The sequence below is a fragment of the Capsaspora owczarzaki genome (genome assembly GCF_000151315.2).
Source record: "Capsaspora owczarzaki ATCC 30864 unplaced genomic scaffold supercont2.17, whole genome shotgun sequence".
In the NCBI taxonomy this organism is placed as follows: Eukaryota; class Filasterea; order Ministeriida; family Capsasporidae; genus Capsaspora; species Capsaspora owczarzaki.
Window position 1 is genome coordinate 671,244 of NW_011887308.1, and position 23,090 is coordinate 694,333.

Consider the following 23,090-nt stretch of genomic DNA (forward strand, 5'->3'; position numbering starts at 1 on the left):
GAAAACGAAAGAAAACACAGGACCAGTTGAACCAAACTACCCCCCCTTTGTGTCACCCAACAAGACTCCCCAGGAACCACCCCGCGTTGTCATTCTCCCGCGTTCCCTTCGCGCGGCAGCCGCACGCCTCGCTCGCAGCGTTGGGCTCCTGATCTTTCGGGATCGAGCTCTGGCGCTCAGCTCACCTGTGCACCACTCACTCCGTCGATTGCCTGCCGGCAACCGCAGTTAGCCCGCTGCCCCCTGCTGGCTGCAAGCTCGAAGGAGAGCTCGCCCACCAAGTTCCACTTTATCTGGTCGGAGACTGGTCGCAGCCAGCAGTCGCAGCCCCACGCGGCTTGCGGCCCCATGCACCCGCTGCTCATCGTCTCGCCGCGCACTCAGACGATCGTCTACGGCGACGCCAACATTCTCCGCTACCTGGCCCGTCAGTTCCTGCCCACGCTCTACCCCGAGTCCGACCCTATCGCTGCCATCCAGATTGATACCTTCCTGGCCCTTGCTGCCCGCGCCACGGCGCACGCCGGCAAGGAGTCTGCTGCTGCCGCCCTCCTCGAGCTCAACGCTGCCGTCGAGCCCGTCAAGTCTGGCAACCTCGTTGATGGCCGCATCACCATCGCCGACCTTGCCGTCTTTGGCGCGCTCCGTGCTCAGCAGAAGGGTGCCATTGTCAAGCTGACCGCGCTGACTGCCTGGCAGTCCAAGGTTTCGGGCTCGCTCCAAGCTCTGTTCCAGTAGAGAATTTCGTTTTATTTCGATGACTTTTTGTGGCGGTGAAGAGCGCGAGGCTTTTGTTTATGGTTGATGCGCTCTGCCCCGTTATTCTTGGTCTCTTGGTCTCGGATTGTATGAAATCACACACATCAGAGCAAACCTTTTTTTTTCTTCGTTTCGCAGTCTTTCTTTTTCAGCAGATTTGAAAAAAAATGTTCACTGGCATTGTTCGCGGGCTGTGTCCCATTCGCAGTGCGCTGTTAACGGTGAGCAGCACCCCTTCTCTGATCTGGTCTGAGCAACAATCCTCTTCTGCTCTGAGCAACAATCCCCTCGTTCTCTCCCCGATTCGATCCCCTTTGTTTCACTTTCGTCATCACGAGTGAATCGATGCCAGCGTGAGTGCGACGAGCGTGACCACTGCTCCGTATTGATCAGAAAGCGCCGTATTGATGAGAAACCTCCGCTTTTCCATCCTGAAAGCGCAATCACACAACTGTGTGTGTGTGTGTGTGTGTGTGGGCACTGCATTTTGGCTGCTGTGCTGCGTCGCTCGTCCTGTCTCACTTGCGTTTGGCTTGTCGCGTCAGGGCGGAATTCTGCGCCTGCAGGTCGAGCTGCCAGCGGGCGATGCGTCTGCTGGGATTGAGCTTGGCGCCAGCATTGCCATCAACGGGACGTGCCTGACCGTCGTGCACTTTGACGCCGCCACACGCATTGTGGACTTTGACGTCATCCAGGAGTCGCTCAGCCGCACCAACCTCGGCTCGCTCCAGGCCGGATCGCGCGTCAACATGGAGCGCGCAATGAAGTTTGGCGACGAGATTGGCGGTCATCAAGTCTTTGGCCACGTCGATGCGACGGGCACGATCGAGCGCGTCGTCGCCACGGAAGGCAATCGCGATGTCTACTTTCGATTTTTCGAGGTGCGTGTGTGGTCGGGGAAGGGCGGAGGAGGGGGTGGGGGTGGGCGCAGTTTTGGTTTTGGTTTTGGCTTTGGCTTTGGCTTTGGTTTTGGTTTTGGCTGCGGAGATTCTGAGCTTCTTTTAGTCACTCACACATGCCACGTTGAAACATTGCTGCTTGTCACAAAAAAAAAAAAAAAAAAAACAAATGCGATGCTTGTCGTTCGCTCGCAGGAATGGAGCAAGTTTGTTGTGCCGAAGGGATGGATTGCCGTCGACGGCATCAGCTTGACGATTGTGCACGTCGCGCCAGGACTGCTCTCGGTCTCGCTCATCCCAGAAACCCTTGCGCGCACCACCCTCGGCTTCAAGAACGAAGGCGACATTGTTAATCTCGAGTTTGATCCTCAGGCCAAACTCGTCGTGCTCACGATGGAGCGGTTACTTCCAGGAATGCTCGAGCGGCAACTGGCAGCTCGCGCCTGAACTTGACAAAGGTCGAATGTTGTTCCTGGCTGGACAAAGACCCAGAGTCGGTTTTGGTTCTAGTTTTGGGTTCTTTTCTGGTTAATGTACTTCTGACAAACGCATTTTCAGACACAACAACAACACAGCATGGCCACAAACGCCCAATAGACTGACCAAAAACTAACACTCAAGCCAAAAACCGTCAATCAGAACAAGGAGAGTATCATGAGTAAAATGATGGATGCAACAAGCAACGAATGAGACAAAATAATTGTCGGAACGAAAGAGAAAACCCAAGAAAAACAAAGAAACAAAGAAAGCAAAGAAACAAAGAAAACAAAGAAAACAAAGAAACAGTGAAAAGAAAAAAAGTACAGAAGGTCTGATCATGCAGCAAAGTCCATAATGTCTGCAGGAATATCATTCATGTTGCCAGAACCCATGAGGAAGGTGGCAGCAAGTTCATCAGGCAGGGAGGAGCCAACGTTGGGATCTGAAACATGAGATTGTGATGAGCGCCCATGTTTGCTTGTTTGTCTTCTCCAACCTGTCATACAAACACACACAAGCGACAGCCTTACCGTGCAAACCACCATGTGGATTGAAAAAGGTGTTGTGTGCAGATGAATCGTTCGCGAGCAAACGCGCGCCACCGTTGAGCACAAGCCCGGGTGATGGCGCGAACGAATCCACATAGCCCGAGTGCATTGGGTCTGACATGAAGCAATCACATCGATGCGGTTAGACGCAAAAAAAAGGAAGAAAAAAAAAGGAATAAAAAAAAACCAAAAAAAAAATACATCATCTCACGCGCTTCAAACCATACCATCTTGCATGAGACTTTGAATGAATTCATCCGAGGTGGCAAACGACGAATCCATGTGATCGTTGAGAAAATCAGACCCGTGGTCCAGCTGTTGTTGAGTGGGGTGCGAAAACGGCGCCTGGTGGCGTTGATGTAGCTGCTGTTGCTGAAGCTGCTGCTGCAGGTGCATCTGCTGTTGGAACTTGGTTTGCACCTGTGCCATCGTCTGAGCGTTACCCATGTAGACACCGTTCAAGTGGTGATGACTGCCACTCCCATTGGCGGTGGTCATCGGCGGGATGTAGGCTTGGCTCGGGTCCGCAACGACAGAGGCCAGCGTTTGGTCGATTTCCGCTTGGAGGTTGTGGTCCTCCTCGGGAACGCCAAACTCGACAGATTTAGAACGCAGCATCAGGGGCGACCGCGCGCTGCTGGAAATCGGCGTGGTGCTGACAGCGGTGCCAAGCGCCGACGCAGAGCGGCCGCGCGGCGAGGACAGGTTGCTCGCAAACGCACCACCCATGACACCGAGAGGCATGGGCAACGAGCCAACACTGAACTGAGCCATCGAGGGGATGGCGTTGAGGCTTTCCGAGCTGCCAGTCAGGCTGGTCAGAGACTCGGTGGAGCGATGATGTGCGAGCTGATTTTGCAGCTGGTGCGGGAAAATGCCCAAGGCCTGCTTGAGACGCTCTGCCAGCTGGGCCTTGCTGCCAGAGTAGGACAGGCCGAGGGCTCGCAGTTCGCTCTTGAGCTCGACAACCTTGAGTTCATCGACCCGCGCAGAATCGAGCAAGGCTCGGCCCTCGATGCTGTCAAACCCAGGCGCAGGGGTGCTGCCACTGCTGCCCGACCCGACACTGCCGACGGACATGTCCATGTTGGACGGGCTCTGTTGCTGCGATTGAGGGTGCTGCTGTAGCTGCTGTGCTAGAGCGTCAATCGATGGCGATGCGCCGGTTTGGAGGAGCGACAGGGGGTCTTGTTGCGAGCTTGGGTAACGCGGTGATATTGGCGGTTGCTGAGCCTGTAGACCCAGCTGGGATGGCTGAGGCATGCGCGTGAGCGATTCGTGCTGCTGAAGCGCAAGCAGGTACTCTTGTTGTTTTTGCAGCAGGTGGTTGTACTGCGCGCCGGGCTGCGTGCTACTGCCAGAGTTTACAGTCACCGTATCTTCTGGGGCGGAGGGCGCCGTCAAGAAGCGCGGGCCGACGCGATTGCCAACGGGTGGTTGGTATTCGTGGTACCTGAATTTGAGTTTGCGCTCCTTGGGAGGCTTGATGGGTGAGCTGGGAGTGTTTGAGCCTCGTCGACTGGATGCAGCCGAGGACGGTGCGGACATGGAGCTCCCCACTGCCGCCGGTGCAGCAAACGGAGCCACCGTAGCAGCAGCACCAACAGGAGGATGAAGAGGAGGAGCGGCAGCAGCGAGATTCTGTTCAAGGAACTGTTGCTGCTGTTGCTGCTGTTGCTGCTGCTGCTGGCGGAATTGCAACAGTATTTGCTGTTGCTGCAGTGCTTGTTGCTGCTGCAGTGACTGCTGCTGTTGTTGGTGCTGCTGTTGCTGCTGAAGCGCTAGAAAGTCAAATGGTTGCGGGTCGACCGTCATAATGTTGTCCTCGAGGAGGTCCATTGCGCCCGGGCGGTTGATGATGCGGTCGTTGAGGAATGCCGTGACCTGAGCTCGCCGCAGCGACTCTTGTGAGGCCTGGAGCGCGGGCGAGGCACTCGAGTCTGGCAGAATGTGATGCTCGACAAGCTCCTGCTTCCGTGGGCGCGACTTCATCTTGCGAGCAAGCGTCTGCTCGACCTGCGCCCGCACAAGCGCGTCGTGCTGGGCATGCAGCGCAGGAGCCACTGTCGTCGGGTAGCTCCGCAGAATGCCCTGGTCCACCAGCGAGTCGCGGTCTGGCCGCTGCCGAATCTTGCGCTCGAGCGCCTCCATCGACCGCCGCTTGTCTTCCCGCGACGTCGTCGCCGTAATCACCGCACCCACGTCCAGCTCGTCGTCGTGCTGGTAGTGGTGCTGCTGCAGTCCCTCCGAAGCAGAGACAGCGTCGTAGCCAGACGACATTTATTGCACACACAACAAAAGCCGCAAAAAAAAAAAAAAAAAAAAAAAAAAAAAAAAAAAACTAGAAAAATTGAAGAATAGAAAAAACGCAAATCAGAAATGAGCCGTGACTTCAACAATCACAGTGCAGTGCAGTACAGCAGAAACCAGATTCCACAAGCAATACTGTACAAAAAAACGAAACGAAAATTAAAAATAAAGCACAAGCGGACGAGGCGAGGGCTGAATGGGTTGGTTGTTGTACGTGGATCAGGACCGCAATGCTAATTGCAGGCTGCTTCTTCAGGACGAGTCTTCCTTGGAGATGATGTAGTAGTTGCACATCCAGACAACGGTCGAAAGTTTGTTGACAAAGCAACACAAGTAGGAACCGGCAGTGACTGCGGCCTTCCGAAAACCCCGTCAGAGCTGAGCAAGTACGAGCGGGCATCCAACGAGCACTCGGCCTCTCAAAAGTTTTGGGACTTGAACAAAGTGCGTAAGGCACGCATACGTCCAGCCTCGCAAAAGCGTGAGAGGGAGCTGATGCCGAGGCAGCGCTGCAGAACAAAGTAAAACCAAACACCGAAAAACCCACCGCTGTCAAACTGTATCATTCTCTATTGTTTCATAAAGCCGAGCACGAGCAGCAAACTATGCACACAACAAACACATAAAAAAGACTTATAAAAACAAACCACACAACGAATTTGACAACGCCCTATTTTCAAGAAGGACGTTTTCTGTCGTGTCCAGGCTTTACTTTGCTGCCAACTCGGCCAAAAGCTGTTTTTGACGGGCTTCGCGCTTGACACGACTGTACAGGGTGATCTTGGGGTCAAACACAAAGTCCCAGATGCATCGCACCCAGGAGCGGCACTGTGGGAGATCCGAGTAAAACTCTGGGGCAGCCTCGCGAATCTTGTGCAAGCGAGTCCCTGCGTGGTGTTCGAGGAGGTGATATACAGTGAGAGCCCAACCAAGATCATTCACAACCAGACAAAAGCACCAGAGAAATCAAGCATACACGGGACGTAGGGGAAGTCGTGGTGCTCGTTGTGGTAGCCGACGTTCAACATGATGTTGTTCAGAGGTCCATAGTAGGAATAGGTCTCGGCGCCAGCAGCAAATTCTGTAGTAGCGTAGAGATCAATCACATGTGAGCAAACCGGACAGCAGAAACCTTACATACACCGAAAACAACAACAACCACAACAACACCAAAGCGCAGAGTCAGCCGCGCGCACCGAAATGCTCAGCAATAAAGTGTGCTGCAGACGGGTGATAGCTGCTGCCGAGCCAAAGACCGCCAAACAGGTAGAAGAGCGAGCGCCAGCCCCAGAAGTGGTAAATCAACACGTCAATGGTGATGATAAAGGCCTGGTTGATGTTCTCGGCAAGGATGGGCGAGCGCGGCTTGACAAACATGGGGCGAAGAGTGTAGAAGAGCGGCACAAAGAAGAGCCAGAGCGCCTTGAGGAAGCGACCACGGACGTACTTGCCCTCCAAATCGGTGGGCAGGTCGACATCGACGCCATCCACGCCTTGCGAGGTGTGGTGATCGAGGTGGTAGCGGCGGAAGGTGATTGAGGACGGGACGCAGGTGGGAATGTTGGCAATCATGCCGAGCACGGCGTTGTACGGGCGGTACTTGAGCGCAAGGCCATGGGCGCACTCTGTTTGTGACGAATGCAACGAATGGCAGAGCAGCGAGAGGGGCGAGAGTGGAGAGAGCGGAGAGCGGGGGGGGGTTAGTTGACGGGAATAAACAAAAAAAAAAAAATCAGCCATCATAGTTATCGTTCAGGAGCATCCACAAAGGCTCGGAATTTGCTTACCATGAACAACCATGTTGAGGCAGCTGTTGGACGAGCCAGAGATGGCCCAGGCGAACGGCAGGATAAACCAGACGGACGAGTTGCGGAGCAGGTAGGCCATGGTGAGTTGGAGGGTGACCAATCCCAGGGTGATCCACACGGTCTTGTGGTCGTAGCCGTACAAGTCGCGAATATGGGGATACTGCGAGAATCACAAGTGAGGAATGAGAGTATTCCAACAAGTGAGAGAATTGAACAACAAAGAAGAAGCCTTTCGTTGTCCAAAATGGCGCGTTCGTTTGAGCGTTTCGAGTGTGAGGTTTTTTCAAGTGTGAATTTCGTGCTTGTCGTCGAGTGAACGAAAACACTGTCGGTTTTTGCCTCTTCTTGTTTTTGATGTGCTTGCTCTTCCTCTTCCTCTTCAGCGTGATCAGGTTCTCGGTCGACAGCCAAATGTGTTGACGTGGTCGTTCGATGATGTTGTACTTGTTTTTTTTTTTTTGGTCAAACCGCTTCGTCGCATTCGTTCTGGCTGTGGCTCCACCTCGCTCACTGGGCGCCCTCTACCCTAGCATCTCGTTCTTCGTCTTGTCTCACTCGCTCATCCCTACCCCCTCCACTCGCTTGTCGTGTTCGCTCCACCGCCCGCGTCATCCGTCGTTGCCGCCCTCGTGCGTTTCTGTTATCCTTTCTTTTTTTTTTTTCTTTTTTTTTTTTTGTTCGTTGCAGTGGAGATCGTCCGCCCCACCCCCTCCAACACTGATGGCTTGGACTCGGACTGCCGTTTACCTTGGCGAGGATGAGCTTGCGGCGTGAGGCATGCGGCTCGTCAGTGCCAACCCAGTGGAAGTCGGTCTTGTGGAGGGCCGCGCCGTAGCCGTCGGTGAGGTCGGCTGGGCTCGGGTTGGCCGTGGGTGCGTTGTGCTGGAAACGTTTCAAGCGGTGGCTCATGTCGTCCGACTCGCTCGAGCCGACCGTGCTGTCCTTGCACGCCCGTTCTGACGAGGCAGGGGCAGCAGCAGCAGCAACAGCAGCAGCAGTCTTGCGCGCGCGAACGCCGGCATCATCCGCCGAAGCCGCCGAAGCCACCGAAGCCGCAACGCCCGCCTTTTCAACAATGCGCGCAGTCATCGCAAGCTCTATGAAGTGCTAGTAAGGAAAGCAAAAGAAAGGGTAAGGCGTCGAATCAAAGGAGAAGAAGAAGAAGAGGGAGAAGGAGAACAAAAAGAGGGAAAAGCAAAAGAAGAGTGAAATCGGAAAAAAACAAAAAAAGTGTTGCATTTATGAAATAAGAAATCATATGCAAAAGACAACAACTAAAACCACTGCATCGTCACCACCTGATTGTCAAAACAAATACAGTCATAATGAAGAAAAAATAGGCTGGAGTCAAAAGGAACCAAACTACCTGCTCAGCTCATGCTTGTGATGGAAGAATCAATTCCGGAAGGTTGGGGCGAATGTCGGTCAGCGAATCTTCCTCCACCATCTCTTCGATGGCGGCTATGAGTTTGCTAAAGCTAGCACGAGCGGAGGGAACGGGGTTGTGGCATTTTGTCAACAGCGCCGTGACCTTTTCACTTGCTCCGGCGGGGAGCTCCAGCCGCTTGCCGGCGTCCAAGTGCGCCTTGATTGCTTTCTCCGTGTTGAGCTCCTCGTACGGCAACCGTGCGCAGTATGTGAACACCTCCCCTGTTGGATCACGGAAGAGAGGCCAGAATGAAGCAGTGTTTGGTCAGCGCGCCGCAACCAAACTCTCACCACAATCCAATGCGGGCCCCCAAGACTCATGGACGTACAAATAAGCACACCGTAGGACCACACGTCAGTCTTGGCGTCAAATGTTGCGTGATCGAAGCACTCTGGTGCCAAATACTGAGATAGATTTTTATGTGTGCGTTCAAAGTCAGCCTCGCGTCGTTTTGCAGCGCCGCAACGGATGCACACTCTCCCAACAATCTCTACAATGACCGCGCGCAGTAAAGCTTACCCGCACTGGAAGTAACGTTTTCGATTTCAACGCATAGATGGGTTCGGTTTTCGCGAGACCAAAATCGGCGACTTTGACATGCAGCTCCGCACCCACCAAGCAGTTTCGGGCGGCCAGGTCGCGGTGCACGATTTTCATCGACACGAGATACTGCATGGCGGTGGCAATCTGACCGAGAACGCTTACTTGCTCGCTCAGATTCCAGGCAATGCTGCGTGTTGTGGAGTGCTGCAGCAGCTTTTGCAGATCGCCATACCGCACAAACTCGAGGACAAGCAAGGTTGGCGAGGCTTCGTCCAGAATCTCCACGCATTGCACAATGTTGACATGCCGAAGTTTCCGCAAAGTCTTGGCTTCCGCTTGGGCGTGGGTGTCGGTCTGGAGGGAAGTGTTCAACGTCTTCACGGCGACCTCCAACGCTTCGTCCTCCAGGCTATCCCTGAACTGTCGCGGGATGAGATCCGCCGTGAGTGTTGCCTTGGTGACGGTACCAAAGTTTCCCTTCCCCAACACCTGCGCCCCAAGCACGGCTTGCCGAATGGCAGCTCGAACGTCGGTTGGCGTCGATGGAGGCGACAACGGGCTGCGTGGGGCAGGCTCCAGGTGTTGCGCCAGATTTGGGCGAACAGATAGCGGAGGGGGAGGAGGAGCCGACGCCTGGCGCGTAGTTTGTGGACCAATTTCCGAGTACAAGTGAACCGGTGGAGTGTCGCCCACATCGGATGAAGAAGCTGCCGGTGTTATGGAAAGAGGCGCCGTTGCCGCTTGGTCTCCCGATTGCGGCCGAGGCACGGCACGCGTTGGACGACCAGGGGGCGAGACATACACAGGTTCTGCTGCCGTGACAGAATTGGGCAGGAGCGAGGTTCTTTTGGCCACCGGGGGCTTCAGGGCGGCTGCACTGTCGTCCTGTTTGGGGTCGAGCGGCAGAGTGTTTGTTGTGGTTTTTGGGTCGCTCAACTCGTTGATTTGCTTGACCCAACTGTCACGGCAGAAAACAAAAACAAACAAAACAAAAAGCACAAAAGGGGGGGGGGAAGGGTGTACGATTGAGACAATCAAGTCGACTGCCTGGATCCAAGAGAGTGCACAGATGCGAAAAAAAAAACCCACACAAACAACACAAAACAATCCACACGTACTCTTTTGCGTCTTTGGCTTCTGCCGACCAGAAGGTAAAGACACGACTCTTGTCCTTGTCACTCGGTGTTTCCTTGCGATTGTCTGCAGCCGCGAGCTTGCGGACCTGTGCTGTGCGAGGTGTGCACGTAAACTTGTTGGGGTCTTTGGCGTCCAGTTCTGCGCGATACTTTTTCGCATTGAAGACACCTTTTGCAACAAACATCTGTGATGCAACAATGCGAAGCGCATTGAGACGAAAATCCAGGAGCGCGAGAGCAAGACAGCATGCAGACTTTTTTTTTTTTGACCTTTTCTGTATCTTGCTCGTAGTAATAGAGCAGCTCCTTGTCCAAAACAACCGTGCGGTGCTTCCAGCCTCCAACCATCTTGCCCGGCGCCTGCTTCTGCAGTTTGCCCACTTTGGTTGGGCGCACAATGTACTGGTATGCGAAGAAGACGTTGTGTGCCGTTCGACCTCGCAACGCCTTGGCTAGATCGCAAGGCTCAGTGGATGCCAGGGATTCGCGGATAGCTTTCAGCCAGCTGGAATGGGGCAAAGCAATACCACACGTGAGCAGACAAGAACAAGCATAGAAGACGGAATGACTCTTTCTGGTGAAACCCACTAGACACGGTCGCCAGACTCGTTTGCGGCAAAGGTAAAGGTTAAAGTCTTCGTGGTCACTTTGAATGCATTCTTCATTGTCAAATCAGCAAGTTGCCTCGGGTCGGTGATCACCGCGCTCGTGTCATCAAAGGGAATCGCCATGTCAATGGCCGAGTGAATCTGTGCTCGACAAAAAGGCACAAAGGAAACCAAGGTGTTTTTGATTAAGCCAAACAACCCTCGGCGCCCTTTTCATCACGACGAACGTACGTCAGCAGAAAGATTCTTGAAAAATAACAACACCTTGTCTTGAATAAACACACGATAGAGCTGCCACTTTTTGTTTGCATAGTAGTGGAGCTCTCGACTCTGCATGAGTCTGTTTTGTTTTGTTGGAAACCCAGAAGCCGTGTTAGCACAACTCTCCTTTGACACTATACAAAAACGACGACGTACCCGACACCCTGCTGCTGCTGCTGCTGCTGGTGGTGGTGGTGGTGGTCGTTTGAGCTGTTTGCGTCACTTTCCGTTGGGTCGGATAGACGGATGCCGTACCCGGCCGCCGACGAGCACGAGAGGGCTTTGGCTCGGAACGAATCAGAGCTGGCTTCGTTGAGCTCCGGGGGCGGGCGGTTGGGCGGCGGTGGGGTGTTTCGTGTGAGATCCGAGGCCTCAGGAAGCTCAGCAAGTATGTTGGACGTGGAGGCGCTCTTTGTGAGGGATGGGGCTGAGGAGGCGAAGGTGTGACGGCGGTCTGCGGCCTCTTTGCGTTGTTTTCCCTTGATTGGCGCTCGCGAGCGGGTCCAGAGGCGCTCCTTCTCGAGGCTCAGGTAGTTGGGCGGCAGTTCTGCCTCTGTCGCGTTCGCTGCCGGCTGCGGTGAATCTGCTGCTTGCTGGTCAGAGTTGTAGTCCGAGTTGTCGGAAAGGTCGGCGACGGCGGCGGCGGCAACAGCTCGTGATTTCGGTTCGATTTGATTTGAGCTGTCCTCATCGGAGTCGTCCTGCTCTTGGGACGCCAGCTCCTCGTCACTGGTCGACTCGCTACTGTTGCTGCTGTAGCTGTTGTTGTTGCTGCTGCTGCTGCTGCTGCTATCCTCGGGCATGTCTGCGGACGCTGCCTCGTCAGCCGCTTCTGAGTCAGTCGAATTCTCCTTGGCTGTTTGCTCATTTGTTTCCAAGCCCGCTTTGGCTTGTTGACGCTGTTGTTGTTGTTGCTGCTCCTCCTGAATGTCCTCTGTGGACTCTGTTGTTGGTGGCGATGACGAGGAGATGCTGCTGCTGCCGTTGTCGAGCTCGGAGGTGGTGCAGGACGTGCGTTCCGTCACTTGCTGAGCGACTGGGTCGACTCGCTCGCCTTCGCCGTCCTTCGCTCTCCCTCCCACGCTGTCGCTACTACTATTACTACTACTACTTTTACTACTACTAGCGTCGTAAAAGCTCGGCATCGTCACTGCCGTTGCACTCAGCATGGTGAAAACTAATAATAATCACAAATGATTTGATTTTTTTCGACTGTTGAGTTTTATTTTATTGTTTGAATTTGGTAAACACACTTGGCCTGTATTTGGTTTGGTTGTATTTCCGTGACGACACAGCTCGCGCAACATGCTGCGCTTGTGCGCACGGTGCATTGTCCGGGCTTGATGAATCAACCAGTGTGAGTAGGCTGATGAGGGAAGGGCGGCAGACGATGCGAGGCCATCCAAATGACACTTTCCCCAGGCCGGGGATTTGCTATGGACGCGTTTGCCACTGGCAGCCCCATGTGGTGGCAAGGGCTTTTGCCGCATCCAGCATGGATTCAAGGTTGTTTGCCAACCAGAAATGCGCTCTGCTTCAGCGGCCAGTACCGCACCGGCTCGCTGACGTTGCCCTCTGTCAAGGAGTTTGTTCTTCCATACATGGGCCAGGTGGATATTTTTATTGTGACCGACGACACGAATGATATTCGAGCGCAAGCTGAATGTACAACGCAACGCAAGCTCGATTCATCGAGCCCGGAAGCGAAACCCCCGTTCCTGTGGGCGACATGTTCGACATCCCACATTGGTGGGGTAGCAAGATCGAGAACTTTTACCTTCATGCGCGTCATGCTGCCGATTGCGTGGATCTGGTCGACGCGTACGCACAAGCTTCCAACATCTCCTACAAGTTTATCGTCAAATCGCGGTTTGACCTCGTATGGAAGTGCCCGTTTCCAGACTTGAACAGACTGCCTGATTCCCACGTCTATGGCCCCAATTACCAAATGTACGGCGGCCAGAACGACAAGATGCTGATTATCCCGTACCGATGGCGCGGGCTGTGGCGATCCTTCATGCTGAGCATGACAGACCACAGCACAAGGCTCGATCGGGATCCTGTATCTGCGGAGCAGTACTTGGCAGCCCATATCTACCGGGAGAGGATTCCTCGCAAGCCCATTGAGTTGTTTGTACGAATAATGCTCTCGAGTGGCAACCTTGGAGTGTACTAATCGCAGTAAACCTTCGACAATCGTGGATGCAGTCTTGTTGTTGATTTAACGTGGTGCTTGCCATCTCTACCCCGACTTGCAGCGTTTGAACTGATCACACAAGCTTCTCAACATATTCAACGATTCGATTTCACCGAGGTCGAGGGTCGGGCTCTTTCAAAATAGCTCTGTTCACGATCGCCGGATGACTGATGCCATGATGCCAACTCACTCTGCACTCACGACGACAAGGACATTCAACTGATCCATTGAACGACAAGTCGAAACAACAAAAGCAAGCAAACAACCAAACAAACAGCAGACAAACAGCGACTTCTTCCCGACACCAGTACCCCGACGCACACACACACACAAAACACAACCAATCAATGAAAACGCGACGCTTGAATTTTGATGGCGAGATAATCAGCGCGGGCGTTTGACAATCGACTGGTGAGTGACAAACCGAGACAATGGACATGCGCGTTGAGGATCAGCCCAGCGCGAGGGGAGATGGCATGTGGAAGGCCGAAAGAAAACCAAAAACAACGAGGCACAGCGAACATTGAAACAACAGAACATAAAACACAAACAAACAAAAACAAAAGTATGAAGAAAGAAAAAAAATTGGCCGCTTTTTTTGTTTTTTCCTTCCGCCATTGAACCGGCGAACAGCAGAGGGCGACCAGATTCAAGAAAGAAACGCTCGAGTCATTTAGCGGATCTTGCCAGGGGTATAGTTTCGGTCAATACGGCGGTCAACGAGGAACATGTGGAGGCATCGTTCGTTCTGAGCAAGCGGATGGCCAGCGATTCTGCGTTGGCAATTGAATTTCAAGAAAAGAAAAAAAGCAAGAGCATGCCAGCAGTAGATGACGACATTGCAAGAAGGTTGTTTCGAAACCGTCAGCTTCTACATTGAATCTCGGAGAAAGAGACAGAGAGAGAACGCAACAGGGAATTGTAGTCGCTTAACTTGTTGATGAAAACTTCGAGACCCTTGCGGCGTTCCTCGATGAACGCATCCTCAAAGATGCCTTCGTCCTTTGTCAATAGCGGCAACTGTTCAAACCATGAAGTCGGGGGAGGGGGAGGGGTTGTGAGCGGAGCTTAAAATGGAGTGTGAATGGGGCGATCGTCTCTCTGCATTGCTGCCTGTCGGCCTGCCCTGCTTGCTTGCTGCTTGCTTGCTTTCCTTTCTTGCTTTTTTTTGATCCCCCAAGCGTTGCCTACCTGCTTCATGATGGCCTTGCCCGGGAGCGCAGGGACGAGGATTTTGCTGTCGCGTTCGAGCTCGTTCTTCAGCCACTCAAAGTCGCTGTATCGGCGGCGGACGACGGCCTCCTGCACCTTGAAGACGGGCAAGTTGGTCTGGATCAATCACAGCACGCGACAGACAGACAGCCGAAGGGAGAGGCACAGTGTGAGCGGGTGAGCGGTCCAAGGTCGGCTTTCACAGCAATGCGCCCGCCTCTTCCTTCTGCTGCTCCTCCTCTCCCGCCGCTTGCAAACGCCACACACTCCGAAGTCCCCCCCTCGGACCAGCCAACAAGCGGCGCGCGAGGACAGATGCGCGAGTGCAGAGCGAACAGTGGCAGCGAGACGGGGGCAGCGGATTGGCCGCACATGTCAACCCAGACTGATTGTTTTTGCTATGAATTTTTGTTTGGTTGAAAATCGAGCAAAGCCTCTTACTAAAATTGCTCACGAAAAAAGTGAAGAAAATGTGAAGAACGAAATGCTTTTTTTTTTTTCAATCTGTCTGTCTCTCTCTCTCTCTCTCTCTCTCTCTCTCTCAATCCTATCAGGAATAACACTCACGCGCAGCCGAATCTCGTAGTCCGTGTAGCGCGCCCGACCGAGGCCGTGGGTCTGGGGATCGAGCACGTCAATCTCGAGGAAGTTCATGGGCTCGGCGTAGGCGTCTTCCACACCCTGGCGGTTCATCGCGACGCGTGCAGTCGACATGGTGAATAGGAAAGGAAGAGGGGGGGGGGGAAAAAAAACAAGAGTGAAGAGTGAAGGATCTCAGACATCATGATGAATGAGTGTACAGTATGACATTAAAATAAACAACAAGTCAACAAGAGAGCATAGATCCAAGGAGGAGCGGGGTGGCCGGGGGGGGGGGTGAGATTGAACGATGCATGGCGCGAATCATTTCTGCATTCAAGCAAGCGCATCCTTGTTGCGTTTTCTTGCTACGTTCATCCAGTCAAGATTTTTTTTTCTTTTTCTTTTCTTTGCCACCAAAGCCTCGTCGCAGAATTGGAGCTGCCGGAAATTGAAATTGACGATGGAGGACCACTGCAGGCGAGTCGTCCCATTGGAGACACTGGCCAACGCGCGTGCGCTGCGTTCCGTCATGGCAGCAGCAATGGCACCTGGCTCTGCTGCGCACTCACTCGCTGGTGCTGTTGCGGACGTGGCAGTGACCTCGCAGCAGCAGCAGCAGCAGCCAAACCAGCACAGTCCATGTGCGGGTCCAGCGCCGCTATTCGGGTCGACCCATGCTGCCCCTCCTGCTGCCGATGCTGCTGCCAGCGACGGACGCTGGACTCTGCGCAGTGGACGCCCAGTCCCATGGATGCAAGCACTGAAGGCGGGCAGTGCGCCGCTGCTGCTGTGGCCCTCCTGCTGGCGTGGGAATGCACCGCCTGCCAATCGCCAAATACAGCAGGCTTCTTGGTCTGCCAGTACTCGAGCGGCAACCCTCGAGCAATCCGACAACAGCAGCAGCAGCAGCAGCAGCTACAGAAGCAGCAGTGTGAATCAGATCCATCATCATGCTGCTGCTGCTACGTCCAAACGCGCTGCTCTTGCCGCCTCAGTCGTGGAAGGTCCAGGCGCCACGGCGACCAATCCCCAGAGCACAACGCTGGCTCCAGCGCCCGATCCAAAGTGGGAGCGCGTCCGACTGACACGTCACATGCTCACCACCACGGAGAGCGCCATTTCAGGCGCAGTTGCTGGCGCCGTGGCTCGATGCGCGATTGCTCCGCTCGACGTGCTAAAGATTCGGTTTCAGCTCCAGCTGGAGCCTGCTGCCGGCAAGGTGAGTCGAGTTTGCATGTGCATGTGCATGCGCGTGTGCGGGTAGTTTTACTTTGAATCATTTTTTTCAAAAGTGCTGGATGATTGCTGTGGACCGATGTATTCTTTGCGGGAACGCTTAATGGGTTTTCGCGTGCGCTGTTCAACTCACCTCGGTTCAACTTGCGTTGGGCACAGGCAAAGTACACAGGTATCCTGCAAGCGTTGAGATTGATTGTTCGAGAAGAAGGCATCAGCGCTCTGTGGAAGGGCAACCTGACAGCTGAACTCTTGTACATGGCGTACGGCGCTTCCCAGTTTGCATTCTTCCACTCGTACAAGTCGATGATCTTGACCCTCCAATACGGCCACATGCCTGTCGGCGAGCGTGGCACCGAGCTGGATCCTGTGTCCTCGTTTGTGGGAGGTGCTCTTGCCGGCATGCTGGCAACGGTTGTTTCATTCCCGTTCGACACGATGCGCACGCGCTTGGCGTCGCAAGGAGAGCCTCGTGTCTACCGCTCCTTGTTTCATGCAGCACAAATGATTGCACTGAACGACGGCCTTCGCGGGTTCTACAAAGGGTTGGTTCCTGGCGTCATTCAAATATTTCCCTACATGGGCTTGCAGTTTTGCTTTTACGAGTCTTCCAAGCGAACCTTTCGATGGATTCTCAATCCAGTAAGCCAGGGAGCTTTTCTTGTGTTGAAAAGTACCATTGGATACGATTGGGGGATGTGTTTTGCTCATGCGCTGTGTGGTTTTCTTTTTTGTTTTCTTTTTTGTTTTCCTTTTTGTTTTTTGTTGTTGTTGTTGTTGTTGCTGTTGTTCAGGAACATCCGCAACATGTGAACTTGTCACAATTGCAAGTCACCGCTTGCGGAGCCGTCGCCGGGGCGCTCAGTAAATTCACCGTTCTACCTTTGGACATTGTCAAGAAACGTTTGCAGGTGCGGTTGCGGCGTAGTGCGTTTGGTGTTGGTCGTGTTTGAGGATGACTTATTGAATCGATCCTGGCAGGTTCAAGGGTTTGAGGAGCCGCGGTTTCGCTTTGGACGACAGCAGACGTACCTGGGTATGCGAAACGCAATGCAAATTATGCTCGCGCAGGAGGGCGTGCGCGGTTTTTTCAAAGGTGGCTTGCCAAGCGTGCTCAAGTCCATGCCATCTACCGCCATCACCTTTGCCGTATACGAGTGGATGTGCACGTGGTTTGCAAATCGCCATGTGCCAGAGTGAGCCGATCGCCCATTTTGTCCTTCGCCGTACCATTCTTTGCTTTGGACGAACCAAACAGGCAGCATCTTCTTCTCGGTTGACAACGTCTTCTCGATACGCTTATCTTCAGGGGCTCGTGATAGACTCGACCTTCCAGCGGTTTCTTTGTACTCTAATACAATATTTATTCGGCAATCGCCTCACAGCTTCCGCCACACTTTGAATGTTAATGTAAATCATGTGATTGTGTTACAAATCTGATGCAGAATAGAATAAATCGAAAGACGAACGACCCTTTCGGGATGCATCGCCATCCTTAAAAGAACTATGGTTTTTTTTTTTTCTCAAGACGAGTTTGATGGGCTGCTGTTGACGGCAAGCAGCGCAGTATCAAACGCTTGGAGAAGCTCACTCGCTGGCGGCCGTTGCCTTGGATGAGCGTGCTTGCAGCGACTGAATAATCGGTCAATGTGACGGAAAGCCTCCTGCACGGCAGGAGTGCAGCTCAAGCCGCTCGGACGGACGGCTTTGTGTTCGGCTGCAGCAGCCTCACAACTTTGTAGATAGGGGAAGAGCACTTGTACAATCTCTGGAAGTTTCCAGATGTCTGTCTTCTCGGTGTATGCCGGCATGAGCTCGTCCAAAAATGGGGTTGAAAACGGCCACTTTTGCTCTGGCGCCACGAATTGACCTAAACTCGTGTAAATGTTGTTGGAGGAAACGGAAAACGTGATGCAAGGGATTCAGTTTCGTACTTGCGCAACCACCAGCAGATCTCCTCCCAGCATATACAAATACTAGAAGCTTTGAGACCCACCTGACAACTCGCGATGACCGCATTTGACTCCTCGAAGAACCGCGCCACGCGTGCCGTCAGCATAAATCACTTGCGGCAAAGCATCAAGGTCGTTTGCTTTGAGGGTGCCGTCTTCCGAGATCTAAACCGCGGGGAGGCGGCAAGGCGTCAAGCGTTCAAAAACAAAACAAATGGTCAGCAACCTGGAAACGATGCCAACCTCCTTCTTTCCCCGCCCCCGGCGTGCCCCACGTCACAGATGCTACGTACCAAGTACTGAGACAACGCCTTGATTGGAGTGTTGCCGTCGCACATGACGCGAACACCAAGTGGACTGTTGTGCAGGTAGCCCAAGACGCGCACATACTCTTGCGCCAGTCGCAGACGCGTCCGCAACAAATCTAGGTCTCCAAAGGAGGCAGGTAAGGCGGGTGTTCCAGCGGAAGTGGCCAGAAGCGCATCGACGTGGGATGCAGCCCCGTGCGTGACCCATTCCGTCACAGACAGGATGGACTCGACCGAGTCGCAGTAGCCAACGGGTTGCGTGATGTGCGGGTGCGGCGATAGCTGTGTCAGCATGGAGAAGCCGTGTTCAAAGTCGTCGGCAACGATGGCGGTTGCAATCATGACTGTGTGAGTGAGCTTTTCTGTAGGATTCAGAGTCGTGCCGTCCACAACGAGCGGTGGAAGACGGAGCACGCCTTGCTTGATGTGCTTGACGCCTCCATTCGTAATGCGCCGCGTCTCTGAGACAATCGCGTTGGGACCGTCGAGCGCAAGATCAGAACACGTCAAGAACGGTCGGCAGGCCAGCATCCCAGGCAGCGCGAAGGTGTGCGGCGGGCAAGCACGGCAAATGTAGTTGGGCCGCGTTGCCGCTGACGGTGCTGGCGCACCATGATCAAGAGCTTTGAGCAGAATGCGACCAGTCTCCTTGGCAACGACGCTCGTGTGCAATGTCAGTGGATGTGGGATGAATCCAGCCGAGCACATGATTGGGCGCGCGGAACCGCCGCCGTCGTCGTCGCCGCGATCGGACTGCTCTATTGCTCGCCAACGCTCATTCACAGCCCATTCGGCGACTTCGGCAGAAGTGAGTGCGAGGCGCAGGCCAGTGTCGAGTTGATCGCCCATCAAGGCTGGAATTTCTTGAGTGGGTTTGCCAGTTTGGGCCGCTGCACTTAGGCTGGCACGGACGCGCGCTCGCAGATTGGTGGCAGGCTGTTGGGCGGCAGGACCGACGGTGGGTGTGACCTTGATGCTGCGAAAGTAGTGGTCCAAATTCCTGCGGGCTCGCGTGTCCGGCGTGAGAACAGGGGTTGTGTTGCGACCGTCCAGGTGGCCCGGCGAGTAGAAAAGCGCCGCACACAGCAATAGCATCATGATGCAGCTGCCGCCAAGACACAGAGACCATGCAGCACGGCGGTTGTGGCCGCTGAACGACCATCGGGATCGGCCGACGTTGAGCTGGCTTGGGGCAGCCATGCCGACTCCTGACGTTGCCTGCGCGACCTCCCGTTGCGCGAGCCTGTGTAGGTGATCCCGAGATGTGTGTTGATGCTCCAGCCAGCTGGGCTCGGGAGCGGCGGGCCTGCGCACGGCCACGTCCGCGGCGGCCGACGCGCTACCTGCCAAACTACTCACAACGGTCATTCCAGAGTTATTTGATTTTCCGTGACCTGCGTTTTTGTTTTGCTTTTGTGCTGAAGGGACACGACGAGTTTGACGCTCCTGCAGCGACAGCACACCCAGTTCAGCATCGAGTGAGTGTGAAATTCAACGATGGTGATCACGAAGGAGCGCCATGAGAAAAAAAAAAAAAAAAAAACAGACGAAAACCGCGAACCATCAAAAAAAAAAAAAAAAAAAACAAAAAAAACAGGTTTGCTTTTAAACGAACAACGGGCTTGAGGTGACTCACTAGCAACAAGACTCGGGGCGGAAAGGGCCACGCCGGGACCAAGAGGTAGCAGTAGCGGGAGGACTTTGGCCAGAGCGACAACCAGCCACGTGTGATCACAAAGAACAAAAAAAAAACCCTTGGTATGAGAATGTGGAAAATAGAGCACAGGAGCAAGACTGAATTTGGGAAGTTGAAACATGGAAAATACAAAAGAACAATTTTTTAATAAAAAAACAAATAACAAATGCTGATGAGTTTGGCAAGCCCGTTTTCGTTCGCATTCTTCTGTGAACCGGCTGCCGCTCTCGCTGCTCCTGGCTGTGCATGTCGCTCGCTTCTGCGTCTGCATGCATGAAGTGAGGGCGAGCTCACGGGCGCTTGGTGGCTGCGGTGCGACCATGAGTGAATCATAGGAAAGCCGAATCATAGGAAAGCCGAATCATGAGTTATGCGGCACGTTTTCGTGGCATGCGTTCGAATTCAACCGTCGTCCCTCACCCCCCGCTTCTGCCATCTCCCGTAGCATTCGCAGCACCAGTCCTGTATCGTAATAATCCGCGAGCTGCCCGTGTCCAAAAAGCAAAAGAAAGAAACAAAATAAAGCAAAGAAACCCAAAAGAAACCAAGGAAAACATCAAAAGGGCGCGTGTGACCTTTCAACACACGCCTCAGATAGAGAAACCCCAGGATCCAAACCCCTCCGAACACGTTGTTGCCAAGTAACAAAGCACAGTGGTTGTCATGCTGTCAAAGGACCTCATAGTCTCAGCAAGCCTCTATTTGGCCTCGCATTTAGAAAGACAAGCAACGCCAAAAAACCTCTTGTCCGATCCGAACCTGATTCCCTTGTCAGACCGCTTTGGTCGATCTAGAGCAACTGGAACGCAAATTTGCCACGAATTCTCGTGTTCCCCCTTCAACCTGACTTGTATGACACGCATGGGGGTCCAGCTTTGTGTCCAATAGTCGTTGCACTGGGTTTTCTCGGATTTCGAACTGATTTTCGTCCATTTGACTGCGCAAGTCCGGCTCGAGCTACTTTTTTTTTTGCAAGCAGGCCACTAAACGCTTTGAGGAGGCTTGGATTGTTCGGATTACAGAGTGGGTGGGGAGGAGGGTTTCGTGCTGGCTTGGTGGGTCCCACTCTTTATGCTGTTCGATACATCGCAACTGACTGTGACATTTTCACAGTTCAGACTCCCTCTCCCTCGGTCCCTTCGTCACTCCAGCCTCCTTGCTTTTTCGCTGTTCCTTCTCTCGTGGAATTCTGCTCTTACTGTGGAGGAGGGAAGAGCCAAAAGCCGGTCGATTCCCAACCCACACCAAGTATGGTTCTTTCTCACTCGTTTTTTTTTTTTTTTCTTGTTTTTGTTTCTCCTTTTTTTGGTTTGTTTGTATTATTATTTTATTATTTTTATTATTTCTCAACCCCACTTCGTTCCCTTCTTTCCCTTCCTTCTTTCCCTTCCTTCCTTCCCTTTCTTCTTCTCCCGCTCGTGAACCAGCCAAACAACAACGCTCATGACGCGCTCAGCTGACAACGCACCGGCTGCCCTGAAGCAACTGAAGCAACGCACTGCTGCGGCTTCGGCTGCAGGTGGCTCGATTCCGTCGTCCCCCACGCCGGACTCTGCTGCCTCCTCTGCTGCTGCTTCGGCCAACGCTGCCGACGCTGCGCCCATCCGCTTGGACAAGCAGGGCGCTGCGTTGCTCTCGTTCGACAAGGGCCTGCTGTCCACCGCAGACCTGCCCGAGGTGGCCGTGAACAAGGACCTCGTGCCGGACTTTGGCCCACAGCTGGCGCACGTCAAGGAACAGCGCTTCCTCGCAGACGACCGCATTGCCGCGCGCACCCTCGCCGTGACAGTCGCGGCCTGGCTTGGATGGACGCTGCTCGCCCCGCTCAGCTTTGCCGGATACAACGCGGCGGCAGTCCAGGGAAACGCAACTGCACCTCCGTCGGCGTCGGCCGTCGAAGCCGGCCTTGCGAACGGCTACCCCGTGCTCTACTTTGCCCTCGGGTTTGTCTGGCTGTTTGTGGCTGCTGGACTCAAAATCCGCTCCTTTATGATTCTGCACGACTGCGGACACGGCTCGTTCTGGGCGACCCGCGAGTGGAACGACAAGACGGGCAAGCTGCTGCAGATGCTCGCGTACACCCCTTTTGCCCTCTGGCGCTACGGCCACAACCGCCACCACCTCGTTCAGGGCAACCTCGACGTGCTTGACGAGGCGGCCACGATTGCACACACTACCGACGACTGGCGCAAGCTGGCGCTCTGGAAGCGCGTCCTCATTCGCGGCATGCGCGACCCCATCGTCTTTATGCTCGTCCTCCTGCCCTTGTATGTGTGGTTTGTGCACCTGCCGTTCCACCGTCGCAGCTCGTGGCCCGCGCGTCTTTGCTTCCTGATCCAGGCGACCACGCTGTACGCGGCCTTCGCCGTCCGTGGCGTCCCGCAGCCCTTCCTCTACGCCGTGACTCTCGAGTTTTTCACTGCTTGGCTGGCTGGCATCACTGGCATCTTCCTCTTCCATCTCCAGCACTCGGTCAACACGGGCTACCGCGCTCCCGCCGAAAAGTTCTCCCCGCACGCCGCCGCCATCCACGGCTCGACCATGCTCCGCGTCCCGGCCTTCCTCAAGTGGCTCACCCTCGGCATCCAGTACCACCACATCCACCACCTGTCCACTCGCGTTCCGTGCTATCGTCTCGCAGCCTGCCACGAGGTTGGTCAGGAGCGCGGACTCTGGTCTGAGGTGAACGTTGTCGACGGACCCAAGGCCGCCACCTCCTTCTTTAACGTCTTCTGGGACGAGCCAACGCACCAGTTTGTGACCTTCTGGCCCTATCAGATTGTTGGTCAAAACCTCGGAGAGCCGAACATGGCCTACGCCTCTGTTTTTTAAGCTGGCAGTATTTTGTATTCTTTTTCTTTTTCTTTTTTTTTCATGTCGTTTCTTTGCTTGCTCTTCTTTTTTTTTCTTTGTCCCTTCCATCCACGTTTCCTTTTTTTTCCATCTTCTTTTATTTTCTGACACGCTTTGATGCGAGTCTTTAGATGCACGGTTTTTGTCTCAGATTTGCATGAACCTGTCGTGTGTACATGGAGGGGTTTTGTTCCAAAGGGCGCATCCTGGTCGATGCTGTGACTTTGTGTAACAAAACCGATGCAATAAACCCCTTCCTGCATGCGCACCCTC

The 23,090-nt window shown here is 54.0% G+C and overlaps 10 protein-coding genes across 10 annotated transcripts; 5 read left to right on the forward strand and 5 right to left on the reverse strand.

Annotated features, from left to right (window-relative positions):
• Positions 1-228: 228 nt before the first annotated feature.
• CAOG_09170 (hypothetical protein) lies at positions 229-738 on the forward strand (the record flags this gene model as incomplete). Its single annotated transcript, XM_011272581.1, has 1 exon — positions 229-738. A coding segment is annotated over one exon (510 nt), but the record flags the coding sequence as incomplete, so codon positions are not given.
• A 172-nt stretch (positions 739-910) lies between these two features.
• CAOG_08165 (riboflavin synthase subunit alpha) lies at positions 911-2,338 on the forward strand. The gene is made up of 3 exons (XM_004342717.2): positions 911-980; positions 1,305-1,640; positions 1,854-2,338. Exons 1-3 carry the CDS (start codon positions 927-929, stop codon positions 2,103-2,105), a joined length of 642 nt encoding a protein of 213 aa, XP_004342766.1. The 5' UTR covers positions 911-926; the 3' UTR covers positions 2,106-2,338.
• CAOG_08166 (hypothetical protein) lies at positions 2,137-4,982 on the reverse strand. The gene is made up of 3 exons (XM_004342718.2): positions 2,914-4,982; positions 2,669-2,800; positions 2,137-2,580 (listed from the first exon to the last, which is right to left on the reverse strand). Exons 1-3 carry the CDS (start codon positions 4,964-4,966, stop codon positions 2,474-2,476), a joined length of 2,292 nt encoding a protein of 763 aa, XP_004342767.2. The 5' UTR covers positions 4,967-4,982; the 3' UTR covers positions 2,137-2,473.
• A 562-nt stretch (positions 4,983-5,544) lies between these two features.
• On the reverse strand, positions 5,545-8,010 carry CAOG_08167 (dihydroderamide delta-4 desaturase). Its single transcript, XM_004342719.2, has 5 exons — positions 7,552-8,010; positions 6,784-6,964; positions 6,193-6,621; positions 5,973-6,077; positions 5,545-5,883 (listed from the first exon to the last, which is right to left on the reverse strand). The coding sequence occupies exons 1-5, from the start codon at positions 7,891-7,893 to the stop codon at positions 5,705-5,707; spliced, it is 1,236 nt and encodes a 411-aa protein (XP_004342768.2). The 5' UTR covers positions 7,894-8,010; the 3' UTR covers positions 5,545-5,704.
• Positions 8,011-8,030: 20 nt separating this feature from the next.
• Positions 8,031-11,984, reverse strand: CAOG_08168 (non-receptor protein kinase). Its single transcript, XM_004342720.2, has 8 exons — positions 10,938-11,984; positions 10,752-10,860; positions 10,501-10,661; positions 10,183-10,417; positions 9,895-10,097; positions 8,753-9,734; positions 8,562-8,637; positions 8,031-8,454 (listed from the first exon to the last, which is right to left on the reverse strand). Exons 1-8 carry the CDS (start codon positions 11,948-11,950, stop codon positions 8,180-8,182), a joined length of 3,054 nt encoding a protein of 1,017 aa, XP_004342769.1. The 5' UTR covers positions 11,951-11,984; the 3' UTR covers positions 8,031-8,179.
• A 233-nt stretch (positions 11,985-12,217) lies between these two features.
• Positions 12,218-12,957, forward strand: CAOG_08169 (hypothetical protein; the record flags this gene model as incomplete). The annotated part of the gene is made up of 2 exons (XM_004342721.1): positions 12,218-12,501; positions 12,540-12,957. 2 exons carry the CDS (start codon positions 12,218-12,220, stop codon positions 12,955-12,957), a joined length of 702 nt encoding a protein of 233 aa, XP_004342770.1.
• A 231-nt stretch (positions 12,958-13,188) lies between these two features.
• CAOG_08170 (sorting nexin) lies at positions 13,189-14,966 on the reverse strand. Its single transcript, XM_004342722.2, has 4 exons — positions 14,758-14,966; positions 14,170-14,307; positions 13,913-13,998; positions 13,189-13,751 (listed from the first exon to the last, which is right to left on the reverse strand). The coding sequence occupies exons 1-4, from the start codon at positions 14,902-14,904 to the stop codon at positions 13,652-13,654; spliced, it is 471 nt and encodes a 156-aa protein (XP_004342771.1). The 5' UTR covers positions 14,905-14,966; the 3' UTR covers positions 13,189-13,651.
• A 189-nt stretch (positions 14,967-15,155) lies between these two features.
• On the forward strand, positions 15,156-17,401 carry CAOG_08171 (thiamine pyrophosphate carrier 1 protein). The gene is made up of 4 exons (XM_004342723.2): positions 15,156-15,991; positions 16,168-16,650; positions 16,803-16,919; positions 16,990-17,401. The coding sequence occupies exons 1-4, from the start codon at positions 15,233-15,235 to the stop codon at positions 17,206-17,208; spliced, it is 1,578 nt and encodes a 525-aa protein (XP_004342772.1). The 5' UTR covers positions 15,156-15,232; the 3' UTR covers positions 17,209-17,401.
• CAOG_08172 (hypothetical protein) lies at positions 17,358-20,054 on the reverse strand. Its single transcript, XM_004342724.2, has 4 exons — positions 19,905-20,054; positions 18,254-19,714; positions 18,005-18,125; positions 17,358-17,878 (listed from the first exon to the last, which is right to left on the reverse strand). Exons 2-4 carry the CDS (start codon positions 19,634-19,636, stop codon positions 17,532-17,534), a joined length of 1,851 nt encoding a protein of 616 aa, XP_004342773.2. The 5' UTR covers positions 19,637-19,714; positions 19,905-20,054; the 3' UTR covers positions 17,358-17,531.
• A 1,178-nt stretch (positions 20,055-21,232) lies between these two features.
• CAOG_08173 (hypothetical protein) lies at positions 21,233-23,004 on the forward strand. Its single transcript, XM_004342725.1, has 2 exons — positions 21,233-22,231; positions 22,271-23,004. The coding sequence occupies exons 1-2, from the start codon at positions 21,408-21,410 to the stop codon at positions 22,794-22,796; spliced, it is 1,350 nt and encodes a 449-aa protein (XP_004342774.1). The 5' UTR covers positions 21,233-21,407; the 3' UTR covers positions 22,797-23,004.
• Positions 23,005-23,090: the final 86 nt, after the last annotated feature.

Excerpts from the sequence above, each read along its gene's own strand:
- CAOG_08172 (XM_004342724.2), bottom strand. The coding sequence starts at position 19,636 with ATGACCGTTGTGAGTAGTTTGGCAGGTAGCGCGTCGGCCGCCGCGGAC. Across the intron at positions 18,126-18,253 it reads AGGCGTTGTCTCAGTACTTG|ATCTCGGAAGACGGCACCCT; the intron begins GTACGTAGCATC and ends CCCGCGGTTTAG. Across the intron at positions 17,879-18,004 it reads CGGTCATCGCGAGTTGTCAG|GTCAATTCGTGGCGCCAGAG; the intron begins GTGGGTCTCAAA and ends ACACGAGTTTAG.
- CAOG_08167 (XM_004342719.2), bottom strand. The coding sequence starts at position 7,893 with ATGACTGCGCGCATTGTTGAAAAGGCGGGCGTTGCGGCTTCGGTGGCT. Across the intron at positions 6,965-7,551 it reads GCAAGCTCATCCTCGCCAAG|TATCCCCATATTCGCGACTT; the intron begins GTAAACGGCAGT and ends TGATTCTCGCAG. Across the intron at positions 6,622-6,783 it reads CCTCAACATGGTTGTTCATG|AGTGCGCCCATGGCCTTGCG; the intron begins GTAAGCAAATTC and ends CGTCACAAACAG.
- CAOG_08165 (XM_004342717.2), top strand. The coding sequence starts at position 927 with ATGTTCACTGGCATTGTTCGCGGGCTGTGTCCCATTCGCAGTGCGCTG. Across the intron at positions 981-1,304 it reads TTCGCAGTGCGCTGTTAACG|GGCGGAATTCTGCGCCTGCA; the intron begins GTGAGCAGCACC and ends TTGTCGCGTCAG. Across the intron at positions 1,641-1,853 it reads TCTACTTTCGATTTTTCGAG|GAATGGAGCAAGTTTGTTGT; the intron begins GTGCGTGTGTGG and ends GTTCGCTCGCAG.
- CAOG_08168 (XM_004342720.2), bottom strand. The coding sequence starts at position 11,950 with ATGCTGAGTGCAACGGCAGTGACGATGCCGAGCTTTTACGACGCTAGT. Across the intron at positions 10,861-10,937 it reads CAGCAGCAGCAGGGTGTCGG|ACTCATGCAGAGTCGAGAGC; the intron begins GTACGTCGTCGT and ends AAAACAAAACAG. Across the intron at positions 10,098-10,182 it reads ACGAGCAAGATACAGAAAAG|ATGTTTGTTGCAAAAGGTGT; the intron begins GTCAAAAAAAAA and ends GTTGCATCACAG.
- CAOG_08170 (XM_004342722.2), bottom strand. The coding sequence starts at position 14,904 with ATGTCGACTGCACGCGTCGCGATGAACCGCCAGGGTGTGGAAGACGCC. Across the intron at positions 14,308-14,757 it reads ACTACGAGATTCGGCTGCGC|ACCAACTTGCCCGTCTTCAA; the intron begins GTGAGTGTTATT and ends TGATTGATCCAG. Across the intron at positions 13,752-13,912 it reads CTCGAAGTTTTCATCAACAA|AATCGCTGGCCATCCGCTTG; the intron begins GTTAAGCGACTA and ends TTGCCAACGCAG.
- CAOG_08171 (XM_004342723.2), top strand. The coding sequence starts at position 15,233 with ATGGAGGACCACTGCAGGCGAGTCGTCCCATTGGAGACACTGGCCAAC. Across the intron at positions 16,651-16,802 it reads TTCGATGGATTCTCAATCCA|GAACATCCGCAACATGTGAA; the intron begins GTAAGCCAGGGA and ends GCTGTTGTTCAG. Across the intron at positions 16,920-16,989 it reads TTGTCAAGAAACGTTTGCAG|GTTCAAGGGTTTGAGGAGCC; the intron begins GTGCGGTTGCGG and ends CGATCCTGGCAG.
- CAOG_08173 (XM_004342725.1), top strand. The coding sequence starts at position 21,408 with ATGACGCGCTCAGCTGACAACGCACCGGCTGCCCTGAAGCAACTGAAG. Across the intron at positions 22,232-22,270 it reads ATGCTCGTCCTCCTGCCCTT|CTCGTGGCCCGCGCGTCTTT; the intron begins GTATGTGTGGTT and ends CCACCGTCGCAG.
- CAOG_08166 (XM_004342718.2), bottom strand. The coding sequence starts at position 4,966 with ATGTCGTCTGGCTACGACGCTGTCTCTGCTTCGGAGGGACTGCAGCAG. Across the intron at positions 2,801-2,913 it reads TCAAAGTCTCATGCAAGATG|ACCCAATGCACTCGGGCTAT; the intron begins GTATGGTTTGAA and ends GCTTCATGTCAG. Across the intron at positions 2,581-2,668 it reads TCCACATGGTGGTTTGCACG|ATCCCAACGTTGGCTCCTCC; the intron begins GTAAGGCTGTCG and ends CTCATGTTTCAG.